We start from the raw sequence: 16,761 nt of genomic DNA on the forward strand, positions 1-16,761 counted from the left end.
GTTTTATCTAGTTTATATTTATAATAGGAAATAATGTGAAATTCTCACTTGGCCTAGATTTTTCTCCTCTCTTACTAGACTTCTGCGTCTGTCTTTTTAGAAACAAGGCAGCCTGTTGTCATTTTCCATGAACGTGGACCACATAGGTTGGGTGTCAGGCTCAGGCAGATAAAAGGAACAGGAAGTGGTTGTCCAGGCTTGGATACCTGATCTGGAGATGAGAAACAGTTGCGCAGGACTCAACATGCAAGCAGCGTTTAGGACTGGTAACAGGAGTGAGGATGTGTTGGTTCTGCTAAGGTAATAGGCTAGAGATTGAAGCCAGGAAGCATGAAAAGGGTAAAAAAAGGATAAAGCTGGGCTCTGCTTTTCAGGCTAGTCACACATATTGGGTCCCTTCTGTCACCTTTCCATGAGGCCTTCCTGAGGCATCATAAAAAATTGAAGCCCCCTGTCCACAGTACTCTTTGGCCGTCTTTTCAGCTATTTTTGTCTTTCATAGCACTTAACACCATCTAGCACACTCTATACTGTACTTAGTTTTTATTTGTGGTTCATCTTTTCCTACACAAGACTATAAGCTCCATGAGCACAAGAATTCTTGTTTGTTTTGTTAAGTGCTTGGACATACAGTATTTTTAATAAATACTTACAGAAGGGTAAATGAAAAATGCAAATCTATAGATAAACCATCTGAGAATGAGTCACAGGATCAAGTGACCTAGAAGAGAGGCCAGGGAGAAGACTCTTGAACCAGAGCCCCATTAGCATAAGGCCCCCTTGCACCTTTTTACCTGGAGCCAAGATTGGTAAATGGGGTTCATACTCATGCTGTGGGTGAGAGGGCTGCGGCAGAGTCCATCTGTCCATTATAGAAGGTGTGCAGTGTGAGCAAATGCTTAGCCCTCCAGCGTCTATCCAGGGGTAGGAGAGAACCTCGCATCAGTCCTGTCCCTCCCGTGGACCCAGAGACGGGAGGGAGCCCTGCGCCACTCCTGCCCCCTCCTAGGTGTTTGGCTGTTTGGGAGGCAGCAGTTTCGAGACATAAAAGTGTCAGGTGGTGTTAATCATCACTGCTATGTGGTCACAACTGTCTGGAGCAGTTCTTCTCACACTTCATACAAACGCCCTGGGGACCTTGTTAAAATGTAGACCCTGATAAAGAGGTCGTGGGTGGGGCCTGGCATTTTGCAGTTCTAACACATTCTGGAATGCTGCTGCTGGTCGAGGGGTTACACTGCAAGTAGGAAGGCTTTATTAAGGAGAGGAACTAAGTATTAGTCATTGATAACAGTTGCCTTTATTAAAATATTTAGAAGTTTCCTTTGAATAGGCCAGGGTCTGACATTTAAGGATGTTCTGATAGAGAGATGCTTTTCATTTCAGTTTAAGTAGTTTTGGAGAGAGTGTAAGCAAACATTAAGAAAACTAGCCTTTCCCAACTGTGCTTTTTTATAGTTGAACACTTGTCAGCACTGCTGTCAAGTCTGGCTTTCCATTCCAAGGTTCCTGAGGCAGTCATGGACTACTCCAGGCCTTAGAGGACTTCTGCATGTGAGAGGAGGTTGTTGCCAGTAAGTGGGGCATGTACGTGCTGAGCAGCGATCACGCTGGTCCTATTGGGCCTGGATGGAAGTTTGGAGAAGGCTGTTCTCCTGGTATGGGGAAGCTGGCAGTGCCTGAGTCACTCTGAAGGCTGACCTTGCCTTTATAAAAATCACTGTCCTAGAAGATCAATGGGGAAAAAAGGAATGTACGCCACAGGCATGTTGGAATCTGTGTCTGATAGTCAAGATCTCTTGGAAATAGATGATCTTACATGCATATCTCTTTCCTGCCACATTCCAAGATAGAGTTGCAAGTCCTTCCGGAATGTAGTCAGTCTGTCTTGCACTCTGAGAATGCAGCCAGGACCTAATGGTGTTGCTCTCATACTGTGACTCCTTGGTTCCCTCATCACTGGAACCTCCTTCCCCCTTTTCTCACCTAGACAGCTCCTCATAGTCCTTAAGAAAGTTTGCTTCGATGATGCTTTTGGTAGGAAGCCTCCTCTGCCCTTTCCGCCTTCTCACTGTTCCAACCTTGCAATGGCTGCCCCTCCCCTGTGGTCTCATGGCTGGTACCAAATTACAGTCACTTCTCATTATTCAAAGTAGTTATGTTCTGTAAAGTTGCTGCAAGCATGGACTTAGCAAACACAACCATCGTTCCTAGGGGAAATACAGGGTCTGGTTTCTGCAAGCCTCTGGTCACAACATCTTCATCCACCATCTATATCCTTGTTTTATATACATTTCTGTTTATATATGAATAAGATACCTTATTCGTAGATATATGTATATGGTTGATTCATTAGTAGTGAATCCACAGCCAGCAGCACTGTAACTCAGGCCTGAACAAAGCTCATCGAATCACAAGTATTTTCTTCGTAAGACACATTACAGCCTTTGTGCACTTAAATGCCAAGTAGTACTGGTTTTGAGGCTACGAATAAATTTTAGTGAGTAAGTGACTTCGCAGATACAGGATCCGCATGTAATGAAGGTGGGCTGTACTTTATAGACACACCAAATTTGTATGGGGACTGACACAATAAGGTCAGAAAAGATGAAATAGATGTTTCCTCCCTCAGAGAATTTGATCTTAGAAATTTCAAGAACAGCATTGCAGTAGTCACCTGGCACAGAATAAGGCTTTTGGTGGATGTTGCCCTCATTTTAAGATACAGAAGATTTTGCATAGAATTATGTGTGAGAGGCTCCAGGACTTCCAGAGCCCCAGAGCTGGCTCTGCCCAGGGCGCCCTGTGCGGATCCTTTTTGTCACTGTGCACTGAGGTGGCCTCCTCTTCTGATCAGAGCCTCTGTTTTTTATTCACCATTACACCCACCAAACCTGGCATATAGAAGCATGATCAATAAATATTTGTCAAAAGACTGACCTCAAAAAAAACAACAAAAAAAGACTGACCTCGGACCTGGGCACTTGAGCTGAAAAGCAACAGTTTTGTCTACTTCCTTCTGTTCCTGGTCTACAACCCCTTGGCCCTAATTCTGAAATCCAGAAAATTCTGAAAGCAGAAGTGTTTTTAGGGCAATTGGCAGCAAAACCTGGCTGACCTGAACTCATGTGAGGACATGAGGCTCTTTACAGTTTTTACTTATCCCCCTGGAAGTGACTAGCCATACCAGAGACACTCATGTATTTGATGCAGAGATATTAGAATATTTGATGATAAGGTTGCTGCTGGGAGTAGTAGGTAATAGCTGGTGTAACAGTATATACCCAAAACTGCCTTTCTGAAATGCAAAACAAATAAACTAATGGGAATTTCTAAACTCATCTAGGTCCAAGGGTTTCAGATAAGGCACTGCAGACCTTAGTAGAATTTAGGGGTTTTCTGTAGCAATTTTATTTGAGGAAACTGATAATTTAGTTAGAAGTGAATTAGCCAGAGGCATAACCCGCTCTAGTCTCTGGCTGATGAGAGGAAAGGTGAGTGACATAATCTGATGGTATACCTCGTGAGGGGGAGCATGTAGAGGAAAGCCCTGGGGTATGAAGAGCGCAAGGGGTAGTTCCTTTTGTGACTAGGAGCCGAACTGATGGAGGTGAAGGAGCTGATGAATCTGAAGACTGTATCATAAATATGAAAACTGTTCGCTTTGAGTCTTTGTTAGTCTGTATGTGCAGGTATCATCAGCAGGTACGTGGGTAGAGTGTATTAGAAAAAGAGACCCCTTGAATTTCAGAATTTATTTGGAAAGTCTGGCCATAATGTCCAAATCAACTGTCATTTCACAGAGAAATGTGTCAGTAAACATACTCTTCTGTTAAAAAAAAAAAAAAAAGTCAAAATTGAATCAAAAGACTCCCAAGCAACTGAGATCAAGCGAAGTGTTTTCCCCATCCGGTTCACTGTACAGTAACAGTACTAATGACAATTATAATAATAAACGAAGCGCCGGACAAGTTGATCTAGTGGTCTTTTGCTTCTTCTCTTTAAGGGGAAGGCTTTCTTTTGTTACTGTACAAATTTTAATTGGCATTACAGATAGAGGATGGGGCCTCAGAAACCTTTATGCTCATTAAAAAAAAGCTATCTGTTTTAAGAAAGTAAGCCTTTTTCTCTAATACACAAATTAGATAAAAATCACTCACTTTGAGTAAAATATTCACACAAGTGGTATAGAAACTCCTGGGTGGCTTGTTTTCAGGTTTCTGTTACGTAAGATGGAGGATTAGAAGCTTGGAAGCAGAACTAAAAGGAAAATTATTAGACATTATTGTTTTATATAGCAGAAGGCACTAAGGTTGGTTTGTAGATGAGATGTCCTGGGGCAGGAGTATGTCAGATGTCTTTACAAATAATATTTGAAATGACCCACAGCCAGCACTTTCACCACTGCCCCGGGAGTAACCTTCAGAGCAAGGAACTGTGGGCTTCTGCAGAGAACAACTTGCTGTGTACAGGATGCAGGTGAAAGAGATGACGAATGGATCTTTCTCAAGGCGTATTTTGAGACTCTTTTTGTGTTTGGTAGAACGTGCCGTGCCTTTTAAAAAGCAGTTGGTGATGAGGAATGTTGTTGTAGAAGTCCTGACGGTTTGCCCAGAGGAAATCGGAGCTGTCGCTGGGATCCCGTCCCCCGACCAAGATATCTTCCTCTCTGGCTCCATCCCCCTTTCCAGAGCAAATGTTCAGAAGCTGAGACTTCTTTTCCTGGACTCATGGGGTCTCTTTAGGCTGAGTTTTGTGGAAGAATGCACAGATTATAAGTATACAAATAATGAATTCTGATAAAGTGAAACACCTGTGTCACTACCACCCAAGTCAGAAATTGTTCCCTTGAGGCTGCCCGCAGCCCCTTTATGCACCCTTACCCCTCACCCCCACCCTGTAACCACTCTCCTGACTTCTTTCACCATCTATTACTTTGCCTGTCTTAGAACTTTGATGAACTAATACAGTGTATACTCTTTGTTATCTGGCTTCATTCATTCAGCACTATTCTTGTGAGGATTCTAACTCAACATCTATCTGAAAGGTCTCTTTGGGACATCTTTTTAAGAAATCCCCTGGCAGACTGGTCTGAAGCATTAAATCCTAAAAAGGTGCACCACTGCTGATGTAGCTGTGCTGGCAGTGTGAGCAGGAAAATGGAATAGATTATAGGCGGACATATTTTCTGAGCACTTTCTTGTTTGCCTTTGCTGTTCCAAGATGCCTGCCAGACTCCCTGACAGGGTACCGCCATCTACACCCAAGTGCACCTGCACTTAGGAGTTGCTGAGCCCTGAAGGCTGCGGTTCCCGGGCGCAGAAGGGTCACATCGCTGCCCTTATATTGGTGAGCTGTCCTGATTGGCCGGCATGGAGTTGTTTTGTGTAAGAATAGATGAACATAAGCTGGCCTGCCCCCCAAAGGTGGCCAGTTAGCATTGTTGACTGGCCCTTGTGAGGCGCAGGCTGTCCCCAACCTGTGTCTTTCATGTTGTCCCTGTTTCCCCCCTAGGAAAGAAAGGTTCCAGATTTTTTTTAGATAGCACATTAGCCGTGATTCAGAGTGAGGGGTAGAGGCGAGCTTATGTGATGTGTCAGACATTTAGTGATCCCAGAAAACCTCCAGCTAGTGAACAGGCAGTGCGTTGTGGTCATTCGTTTTCTACAGCAGGATTGTCACTTGGGAACAATGGTTCTGGTTCAGGTGATTGATGCCATTGCAGTATGCACTTAAAATGACATTTCACTGTGCATCATACCAGTGAATGGATAAATATTTTGAATTTTGAAACTTTTGGACTCCCGTCATAATTTGGAGAGCTGCATGCTTCAGCCTGTGCACATAGTAACCATACCAACACTTGAGTATTTTTCTGTCTCGGTATTGTGAAAGCAGCATAGCACATTGACTGTATTTTGTAACCAAGGAAAATTCTGGCGTTTTGAACAAGCATACAAAGAAATAAACATGTTTAATCATTTGACCCAGTCTTTCTTTCTTAGAGTATGCCAGGAAATTTGGAAGCAGCATTTCCATTCTGTTTTCAAGATGGCAAAATGGAGACAAAAGGGACATATTTGAAAATTTAGCAAGAATTTTCACTTCTGTAGACCTCAAAACTACCCTAGTAGTTTTTCTTAATAGGTAGTCTTGGTTTAAGAAGTTGGAGGGTAAGAGAAAGAGTGTCCCAGCTGGTGGTCCACGGCACCACAGATGGGTTTCAGAGGAATGGAGACATCGGCCCCATCACCCATCAGGGTGGCAGGTAGGTGTCGGGCCACACGGGCCAGGGTACCCCTGTGCCATGCCAGGCAAACACCATTTTCTGTGTCTTCCTGATGTGAAACAGCTTAGGAGAAACGTTGCTTTAAATAGACGGCTCTTATAAGACTCTGAGGTAGAAGGTTAGCTGACTACTCAGTGGGTGGGAGCCAATACGGAAGACTTGGGGAAGAAAGAATGTTCCAGAAGGAGGGGACAACTAAGTGCAAAGGCCTTGAGATTTGAAAGCATTAGCATGTCCTTGGGAGGGAGAGAGGGCAGTGAGTGGAGCGGGAGCACGACTACCTGCTCGCGTATGGCAGGTGACCTCACTAAGGGGAAAGGGCCCAGGCCAGATCTGCAGGGCTTGTGCCCCGCAGGGAGTTCAGGTTTTATTCGGAGTGTTCTGGGAAGTTTCCACTGCTGGCTTTTTAAACAGAGAATCATCATGATCATAATATAGAAGTGTAAAACCATAGTTTCTTAGACCCAGAGGGGAATTAGGAACAGACTGATCCACTCTCTGCATTGTATTATGTGAAAGAGTCTTTTCTGTGCCTTACCGCTGAGGATATTTTTGGTGGTGTCTTTTTTTCCTTTTGTAAAATCAGGAACTTGTATGAGATGCCTTCTCCCATCTGTTGACCTGTGTAGACCTGGATCCCTATAGATCCCTCTGTATGAGTTTCCTAGGGCTGCTGTAACAAATGACCACAAACTCGGCGCAGTGAAACAACAGGAGTGAGTGCTCTCACAGTGCCTGAGGCCTGAAGTCCAGCCAGGGTGTCAGGAGGCTTGGTTCCCTCCACAGGTGTGAGAGAGTCTGATCCTCTCTCGGATCTTCTGGTGGTTGCTGGCCATCCTTGAGGTTCCTTGGCCTGTACTTGCAGCCTCTGCCCCTAGCATCACATGGCCTTTTGTGTGCCTGTGTCTTCACATGGTATTCTTACAAGGACACCAGGCCCCCTTGAGTCACTGGGTTTGTGGACCTCCCCTGTCTGGTATGACTTTATTTTGACTACATCTGCAAAGACCCTCCTCCCAACTCAGGTCCCACTGGCAGGTCCTGGGGGTTAGGACTTGAACATATGTCTGTGGGGGATGCATTTTAGCCCTCTCTTCTGCCGCCACCCTCATTGCAGTGCCTTCTCCATCTTGCTGGGTGACCTTCACCTAGTTTAACGGAATCCAAATGGCTACTTCATCTGAACCGTTAATAGGTGAAAATACTACACCTCTGTCTTTAAACACTGTCATTAAACAATACTGAGTGCCCTTTTCACATAGGTGAAATGTGCGCTGGGTTGTAGTGGGGAGTAGAGGGAAATATGGAAAGTTTTGTCAGAATTGTTTAAGTCCAATATATCCAAAATAGTGTGCTTCATGGAATAATTTTAGATAAGACAATGGATCGAAAAGATGTGTCTGTCTCTGCCTTGGACCCCTAGTCCCCATTTCCTCATATCCTTTTCTATCCTACAAAGGTCTTTTGTTGATGTTTTTGTTTTGTTTTTGTGTATTTTTTACTTAACCAGCTATTTGGTTTCACTCAAATCAATATATTCCTGGCCTTGTAACAAAGTATTTAAAGCATTTCTCTGTATATGCACGTGTATGTGTAAAACAAGATGGCATTAATTAAGGCTGTGGGCAAAAGAAGAAGGAAAACCAAGTAGCAGCAAAATGAAAAGGGTAGAAGGAAGGTGTTCTACGTATGTTCTGTCATGCCAGGTGGGTCACGGATTTGAATTTCCTAATAGCCAGCATGGACGGGGAGACTTTGGTTTGCACAATTCTAAGAGTTTCATGGGGCCAGTGTTGAAACTGGCTCTGAACACAGCTTTGGGGATCACAGTGAAGCACATATCACAAAAGTAGTTCCGCGGGGTTGTAGCGGGGAGTAGAGGGAAAGAAATATGGCAAATTTATGAGACTCACATTTTCATCTCTGCTAATTTGATTCGGTCTGGCACAAACGCAAAATTGTTTGTAGAATGGATGGAGTGCATTTCTTTCCAACAGTTCTTTATGAACATTGTACCTTTCTTGACCTATTTATCACCCTTATCTTTCCACTTCTTAGATGGATGTCAGTGAAGAAGCAAATGATAGGTTTTCTGGATTTGTATAAACCTTCACCTACAAGAGGCATGCTCTTCAATATGTAGGATTGCCATAGCAATTTTCTTTTGTTACTGCAGAAACTCATTTACTTTGCTTTAAAAAAAATGTGTGTGTGTGTGTGTGTGTGTGTGTGTATTTATCTAGTACAGTCACATAATATGTCATGCGGGGGATTGGGGGGTGTCCTTATTTCTGAACATTCATTATTCGAGTTTCTATAGTTAGAAAGTTACAAGAAAAGTGATGATAGTCAAAACAAAAATACTTACTAATGCTCAGACCACTTAATAAATATAGACCCCATTCTAGCATGTTGTTTCCTTCCTAGCATCTTCTTCATCGATCCTGCCAGTATTCTCGTTGTTTGACCTCTCATTGATCATTGATAATACACAGTGTATGTAAATTACAGGTGGAGCAAAAGAGCAAGATTTCACAAAGGCAGCAGAAGTAATGTAAGAGCCATGCTTGAACTACACATAGAGCCCCTGACAGTGAGGCTTGGGAGTGTGGGGTAAGCTACCCACTGAAGAAGAAAACGCTACAGTAATAATGACATTAGTGGGAAGTCTGTATTTTAAATAGCAAAGGATTGATTTGAGCACCACATGATGGAGAGGCCCTTGAGAAAACTGATGGTGCCTAATGATGATTTGTAAAAATTACCCTGATTGTGCTCTAAAACACCAACCTGAAGTGATGAATGTCAGTTAGTACTGTAATATAATTGTTAGAACAGTTGCAATTACAAATACGCTGTTCAGTTCACCCTTTGTTCATTTTGAGAATCAGTGCTCAGTTGCACTTATAACCCACAAACTGACCTTGTCAAATATTTTCTAAACTTGTGATTTTGTTTCCAGGTGAAATCTTAACCTCTTTTATCACTATTTACTATTAAATTTTGGCCTCTATTTTCTGTTGATTTACTTGGACCTTTTGGGGTCTTAATTCTCCATTCATGAGCATCTCCACTCTTTGTTACAGCTGTAGGGGGTGTATGGTATCGGAGTTTCCCCTCAAAATGCATGTCCTTCCCGGGACCCCAGAATGTGACCCTATTTGGAAATACAGTTGTTGCAGATGTAATCGATTGTTAAGAGGTCAGGCTGGAGGAGGATGACCCCTTAATCCATTATGAGTGGTGTCCTTATAAGGAGAGGAGAGGAGACACAGAGACGCCCCCAGAGGGCAGACAGCATGGGAGGGAACAGACACCGTGTGCCACGTGATGACGGAGGCAGCGCTTAGAGTGATGTGTCTGCCAGCTGAGGAGCACACACGGACTGCCGACGCAGAAGCGAAGAGAGAGGCCTGGGGCAGATTCGTCCCTCGCCCACAGAAGGAACCAGCCCTGCCAATATCTTAACTTAGGACTTGTAGCCTCTGGAACTGTGAGAGAATAAATTCCTCCTGTGTCAAGCCACCCATTTGTGGTAGTTTGTTTTGGCAGCCCTAGGAAACTCCTGTAGGCAATTTTCAGAAAATTGGCCTGTTGATCCACGGACTGCATGTGAACGTGCAGAGCCCAGGCCCACAGTGGTAGTGGAGAAAAGTTGGAAATAAGACAAAAAGTTACCTCATTGACCCAAATGCAGTATGGCTTAAGTAACTTGCAGGATTTTCTGAATAAATTCATAGTTTCTTGTTTAAAGATATGGATTGTTTCTGTTAATGACCAAGTTGGAGACGGTTTTCACTGCTGCAGACTACAGACAGTTCTGTGTCCAACTGTGCATCGGTTGGTATTTGTTTTTCATGGCAACTTTCAGAGAAGGGTCTCACCAGCAACTTCTGCTCAAGCTAATGCATCACCTTTTAGGTTGGGCAGCATGAAGGTGTTTGGGAAAGGGGATTTCAAAATTTGGAACTAGTTATTTTCCATTGAGAGGAATTATGATTATATGTCATCAGCATCATCAGTGCCCCTTTAAAAAGAAAGTTGATCTATTGTTTGTTCCCAGATAGAATCCTTGCTCTGTGTGTGTGTGTGTGCATGTGTGCTCACCCTTCGGCTTAAAAGGCCAAGTTAGTGTATTCCATCACCCAGTATGAAATGTCCCTTGAATTTTTGCCCCACTGGAGTCCTGTCCCACATTATCAGTTCCTGGCTCTAGTGTCAGTGTGTCATGCCTGGCAGGTTAGCCGGTTTTGGCAGAGGAAATGAAACCTAGTCAGTTGCTACAAGATTTATAGTAGACCTTGTATTGCAGGAAGTGGTGAAAAGTTGATTGATAGTTTGAGACAAAACTGTACAGCAAGAACCAGGATGTATGCTTTCTATTTATACTCAGTTTTCTTTTCCCTACATTTCAGGGCTTCTTTTTTTTTGCACTGTGGTTTGGCTGTTTCATAAAGCTGTGGATCTTTTTTTTTTTCCCCCTCAGTCACCAAATATAAAAGGACGAAGGAAATTCTATATTAGCTTAGCCACGGCAAAGGCATGCACTTTCAGCTGCTACTATTAGTCTTTCATGGTAGTTATATTTACTGTAACTTGTCAGAGAGCAGATTTTAACTAAAAGACGACCTCCAAATAGGATATTATTTCACATGTGTGCACAGAATGAAGGTTTTTTTTTTTTTTTTTTTTAGAATGAAGGGTTTTTTAAAAAAAAGTTACAGGGCAAGATTACATTTCTAATAACTTTCTAAGAAAAACCTGTTTTGAGTATAATTTTATTAGAATGTGATATTAGTATCATCCGATTGTCCTGTTTCTTTTAAATGCTGAATCTCTTCACTGTGTAATAGAATCTTAACCAGTAGGTGTTCTCCACTGAGATAGAAAATATATGCTGTAAGCGCAACTAGTAACTTACAGAGTGTTTTCATTAAGTTAAATCAGAATGTGCCTGGTTATTGTAAGCATTCGGGTTAACTAATAATGTCATAATAATGTCATCTGACGAGGCTTTTAACATGAACTGGCCTGGTCTGTTTTGAGTGTGACAGTGAAAAACCACTGAGCTACATTAAATGAGGTGCTTTCTGAACTGGAAGGGCCACTGCAGGGTGAGAAGTTTACAAGGAGTGGCAAACTTAGAACCAACTCTAAGTGTCCCCATGGTTGAAAGAACAAAAAAGCTACTTTTTCCATGGCTTAATCTTTTTCTCCGAAGGAATAATTTTTCTTTCTTTTTTAGCAGTGCTTGCTGAGTTATCTGTATAGAAATAAAGCCATTAAATAGAAACAAACCCAGCTTTCCTTCGTCAGTGCATTAGGTCACATTCTATACCAATGACACAGTGACATTTTCCATTACTTCTTACCCTCGCATTCTTTAGGGGGAGAGTTCAGAATGCTGCTTCCATTAACTTAAAGTTTCTATCAGAACTTTAATATTAATTTAGGGAACTAGCCAGGTAGTAAAAGTGGGATAATAAGACCCAGAGATGAATCAACATAGTAAAGAATAAAAAATGAACATGTAAAAAATATTTACATATTTTACACTTTGTTTCCCACTTTACAGAGTGAAGGATAAAAACTCCCATCAGCCCATAACAGGCCCAGGTTTCTGTTTGGGCCACATGGCTCATCCTTGCCGCCTTCTTGCCTGTTAGAGTTGATACTTTTTAGTCCTGTGATAATGCGGGATATGCTTTCTGAAAACAGCCAGGATTGCAGGTGTGGGGCTTTGAAATTCTATATTTATATTTTATACATGACAGATACAATCTTTTATAGTCAACAATAGCAAAGATCCAAGTAGTTTCAACTTAAGAGTTAATGTATCTATTATATTCAGTAATATCCACAGAAATCATTCAGATTTTTCCTCCAATTCCATATCTCTGTAGGAAAGTGTAGATGTAGATTTCATTGAAGACTGGTAAGCTGAAGTCATCAGGCATAGCTTCTTTGGCAAATACTGGGCCTTATGCAAGTCAGAACTTGCTCATTTGGAAGGTGGTGGAGAAGAGCTTGGATTGGGAAGGAGTAAGAGTGTGGTCTTAGATAGTGGAACTTTCCTGAGCCTTGATATTCACAGAGGCCCTAAGGTGGAGTAGGAAGAACACTGGAGCTCTGAGGCCTGGGTTCCAAATCTCATCTGCCCCTCGTTAGCTGGATGAGCTTTAGCAGGTCTCTTAACTCCCCTAAGCTTCTGTTTCATCGGTACTGTTGGGAAAAAATGACACTGATTCCTGGGGTGGTCATTAGGTGCAAGTGCAGTGACGTCTGTGGAACGTCATCCTTCATATATTGTCGCACGTATTTGTCGTGGCTATTAAAAATGTGTATGGGCACCTAAGTAAAAACTTCTGTTTTAAATTTTTATTTCTACTATTACACTTTAATTAGAGGCATGGCTTTTTTTTTTACCAAGTTCATTGCTCTTCATCTCTAACGCGGTGTGTTGGTACCCAGAGAGGACCTCATTCAGTGAGAAAGGTGGCAGTGAGCTAGTGGCCAGGCTGCTAGGGCCTGGGGCTTTACATGGGGCCACCAGCTCTGACTGCGTCCTTTACCACTGGTGGTCCAGGTTTCACAGTATGTGGCAGACATCATGGACAGCTGTCTTGGACATGATGTAAATTGTATCGCAACCATCTTATTCCATAACTGTGCTTTGAGAGGTGGTCTCAGACTGACCTGAGCTTATCCAGAGCTTTGAGCCCTTTGGTGAACCATTAGCTGACTGGCTGATCTCACCTCAGTTTTCCTCTTTCCCCAGCTACCTTTCCTTGTCTAAGCTCTGCAATTCCAGCCCTCAGTCTCAGTGTTTTCCATGCTTAAGAGGAAGTTGTCCATCACTGGTGGCTGTTGGCCTTGTCCTATTCACCCCACCCTATCTCCCGCCCACCCTTGGCCTCTGACTGCAGCGGCACTTCTGGGTCCTCATTACACCTGTGGAGACGCTGGGGGCGCATCCCTCACAAAGTCATGATCTCAGATACATGTAGGCACTTAGGTGAAAAATACCATCTTTTTTCAGTAGTTCCCACTGTACTACCCATGCACGTCAGCTCGATTGAAATGAAGTGTCATTTTCCCAATATTATAGGATGGACCACACTTTTACAAGTGAATTATCTACTGAACTTGCCCTCATCCAGTTTGTGACAGAGCCACTAAATGTTTCATATCCTCATTTAATCTTCACAGTTAGGGAGACCAGAAGCCACGAAGCCACGTCTGCACGCTAAGCATTCTCACTGACCACCACCTCTTTTCAGTTGTCACATCAGATTTTTCTCTACAGCATAGTGAAGATAGTTTTTAGAGGATGGCAGTTTGCTTTGTTGTGTTTTCAAGAACAGAAAACAACTAAAAGAGCATCAGAACTAATGGAAAACTTGATTCAGTGTAACAAAGTTACAAATTTAGAAAGCCTCTGAAATGATATGAAATGATTTCTGATGAGAATAAAAAGCACTCCATGGTGCCCTCTACTATTGCTTTTTTCTTTTTTTTGTACATACAAAATTCTGAGTACGTGTTACGTTCACATAGGTTTAAAAATAAATAGTGTACAGCAAAAATTCTCCCTCCCAGTGGTCCTCCATTTTTCCATTTACCACCCTCCCACCACATAGGTTGGTGTTTTCTGTAGCTTTAGAGTTTATTGATAAGTATACAAGCAAATACAAATACATGTTTTTATTTCTTGGCTTTTTAAAATCTTAAACATAAAAGGTAGTATATACACATGGCAGGCCTTATGTTGTCATTAAATGGTATGTCCGGCTTGGGCCACGGGGAGCTTCATTCCTACGCCAGCCATAGGCGGCTCCCTGAATGGATGTGCCGTAACTTATTTGATAGCCGCATATTGATGGGCATCTGGTTGTGTCCCATTTTGGGTATTAAAAAATAATGTCATAGTAAATAGCCTTGGGCCTGTGTCATGTAGCATATGTGGTTAATTTCCAGATGTGGTATGGCTGGGTCAAGGGTATGTACATTTTCAATTTTGGAAGTTATTGCCAACCTCTCCTACGTAGGGCTGGAGCCCGTTTAATCTCTCACCCAGAGGGAATGAAGTTGTTTTTTCCTCCTTGTAGCCTTGCTCACCACGTTACCAGATGTTTGGATTTTCGCCAACCTAGTAAATGAAAATACTGTGTATATCTCAGTATGGCTTTGGTTTGTATTTCTCCTGTTTGGCTGAAGCTGAACATCTTATCATATATTTAAGAGGCACTTGTATTTCCTTTGGTGAGAATTGTCTGCCCTGTCTTCTGCCCATTTTCCAGATGGATGGTGAAAGAACTGTGCTGGGGGATTTAAGCCTTGCTCTGTGATACGAGTTGCAAATATTTTTCTCAGTTATGCCTGAACCGTTTGACTTTGCTTTTGATGGGTTCTTTTGCCTTACAGAAGTTGTTGACTTTTACTAGTTGAATTGATCAATCTTTGCTTTTGTTTTGTGGCTTCTGGATTCTGGGTCATGGTTAGAAAGGCCTTCCTTGTTCAGGGGTCATAGAGGAAATCCTTGTATCGCTTGCCTAGCTTCCTTTTTTAGGTTGATATCTTTCATCTGTTTGGGGATTCATTGTGGTGTGTCCTGTGAAGAGTGGATCCTGCTTTATATTGTCATGTCTTTAAGCTGTGTACTTCTTATCCCCAGGCCACTTAACGAATAGTCCTAATATTTCTTCTTAAAATGGTTTTCAAGGTCCAAAAAGTTGGCAGCTCTTGCAGAAGCCTTAAAGGAAGCCTCTCTGACAAAGGCCCAGCTGGGTTTAGAACTGGAGGAACTGGAAGCAGCCGCACGTCTTGTCCAGGAGGAAGAAAGTGCAGGAGAAGCCGCCCATTCCGCTTTCAGGCAGCACGTGCCTTCCCCCAGGCCTGAGGCCAGTGAGTCAGAGGAGTCGGACAGCACGACGTCATCTGAGCCTGAAGACTCAGACCCAGAACAAGAGGCGCCCAGAGATGGCGAGTCTGAGACGGTCCGTTCCCTGCGGGGTCCCTTTCTGGAGGGAAGCAGTGCCCTGTTTTACGATGACGGTGGGGCGTGTAGAACCTTGGCCTTCCCCAGGACTGACATTAGTCTAGGAAAGCCGCTGTCCTCTCGCCAGGATCCAGGACTTGCTGGACCTCTGATAGAGGAGATTGGAGAACACCTGGGGGCTGCCGTTCACATTTCCAACCCCGAGGGCGGCGCCGCTGGCCCCCAGAGCAGCGTGCAGGGTGGACATGCCCAGCAGACACCTAAGGACCCACTCTGAGTGGTTTTACTCACTGTTGAAAATTAGGTCAGACTTGGTTTTATTTACTGAATTAGAATTCTTCATTTTCACTTAATACTTTTTCTTGCGTATACATCATCGTCTCCCAGTGGACTAATGTTGATATCAGCTGGTTTCCTGTTGCAATTTAAAAAATAAAAGTTCTGAAGTATTTTTATGGAAGTGTATTTAATGTTCGAAGATGAAAATTAGTTCTGCCAGAATCTCTAGCATGTGGAGCCCATTGATATTTTCAGTAGCTTTACCAAGGTATATTTGACATACAATAAACTGCGTATCTTTAAAGTATACAGTGTGGTAAGTGCTGATACATGTCTGTCCCAAGTGAAGTCACTCCTGCCGTCAGGATGCTGCCCTTTCTCCTCACCTCCAAGCGTCCCCTTGTCTGTTACTGCCTTCCATTGAATCAAGAATAATGTATATACTCTTTTTTATCAGGCTTCTTTCACTCTGTATAATTATTTTGAGCTTTATCAATGTAACATATAGCAAGGTTTTTAAAAAAAAATTTTTCCATATTTGAGTACTGTTTCATCATATAGATTTATCCATTCACCAACTGATGGACATTTGTGTAGTTTCCAGCTTTTGGCTGGAAATCTGGTTACAAATAAAGGTGTTTTGATTATCTGTGTGCAGTCTTTGTGTGGACATACACTTTTATTTCTCCTAGGTAAATATCTCGGAGTGGAATGACTGAGCCGTACAGTAGGTGTATGTTTAACAGTTTTATTTTCTAAAGGGGCTGTACCATTTTCCGTGTTTATCAGTACTGTATGAGTGGGCCTGTTCTTTCCCATTCTCATCATTACTTGATATGGTCATTTTTAAAAATTCTTAATCATTTTACCATGTGTGAAGCAGTCTCATTGGGGTTTTAATTTGCATTTTTAAAGATTTACCACGTTGAGCATCTTATTGTATGCTTATTTGTCATCTGCATACCATCAGTGAAGTATCGGTTCAAATCTTCTGCCAATTTTTTTTCTAAGTGGGGTTGTTTCCTTATTTTTGAGTGCTAAGAGTTCTTTACAATTACTGGATGTAAGTTCTAGTTACGAGTCATTGTAGCATGCCTTGTCATCCTGGGATGCCAAACGTTGTGAATTTTACCTTGTTGGTTGCTGGGTGTATTCTTATAAATGTTCTTTAGCTTTGCTCTGGGATGTAATTGAG

General features: G+C 42.6%; 1 protein-coding gene across 2 annotated transcripts in view; it reads left to right on the forward strand.

Annotated features, from left to right (window-relative positions):
* The window catches only part of SHQ1 (SHQ1, H/ACA ribonucleoprotein assembly factor), a 98,960-nt gene extending 82,745 nt beyond the window's left edge, over positions 1-16,215 (forward strand). For both annotated transcript variants that reach the window (XM_036878011.2, XM_036878012.2), the window contains one exon: positions 15,012-16,215. In XM_036878011.2, the coding sequence (XP_036733906.2) occupies positions 15,012-15,564 (553 nt within the window). In that variant the 3' untranslated portion in view covers positions 15,565-16,215. The remainder of the gene's footprint in view (positions 1-15,011) is intronic.
* The last annotated feature ends 546 nt before the right edge of the window (positions 16,216-16,761 follow it).

This window comes from Manis pentadactyla, chromosome 1, assembly GCF_030020395.1.
Source record: "Manis pentadactyla isolate mManPen7 chromosome 1, mManPen7.hap1, whole genome shotgun sequence".
Classification (NCBI taxonomy): domain Eukaryota; kingdom Metazoa; phylum Chordata; class Mammalia; order Pholidota; family Manidae; genus Manis; species Manis pentadactyla.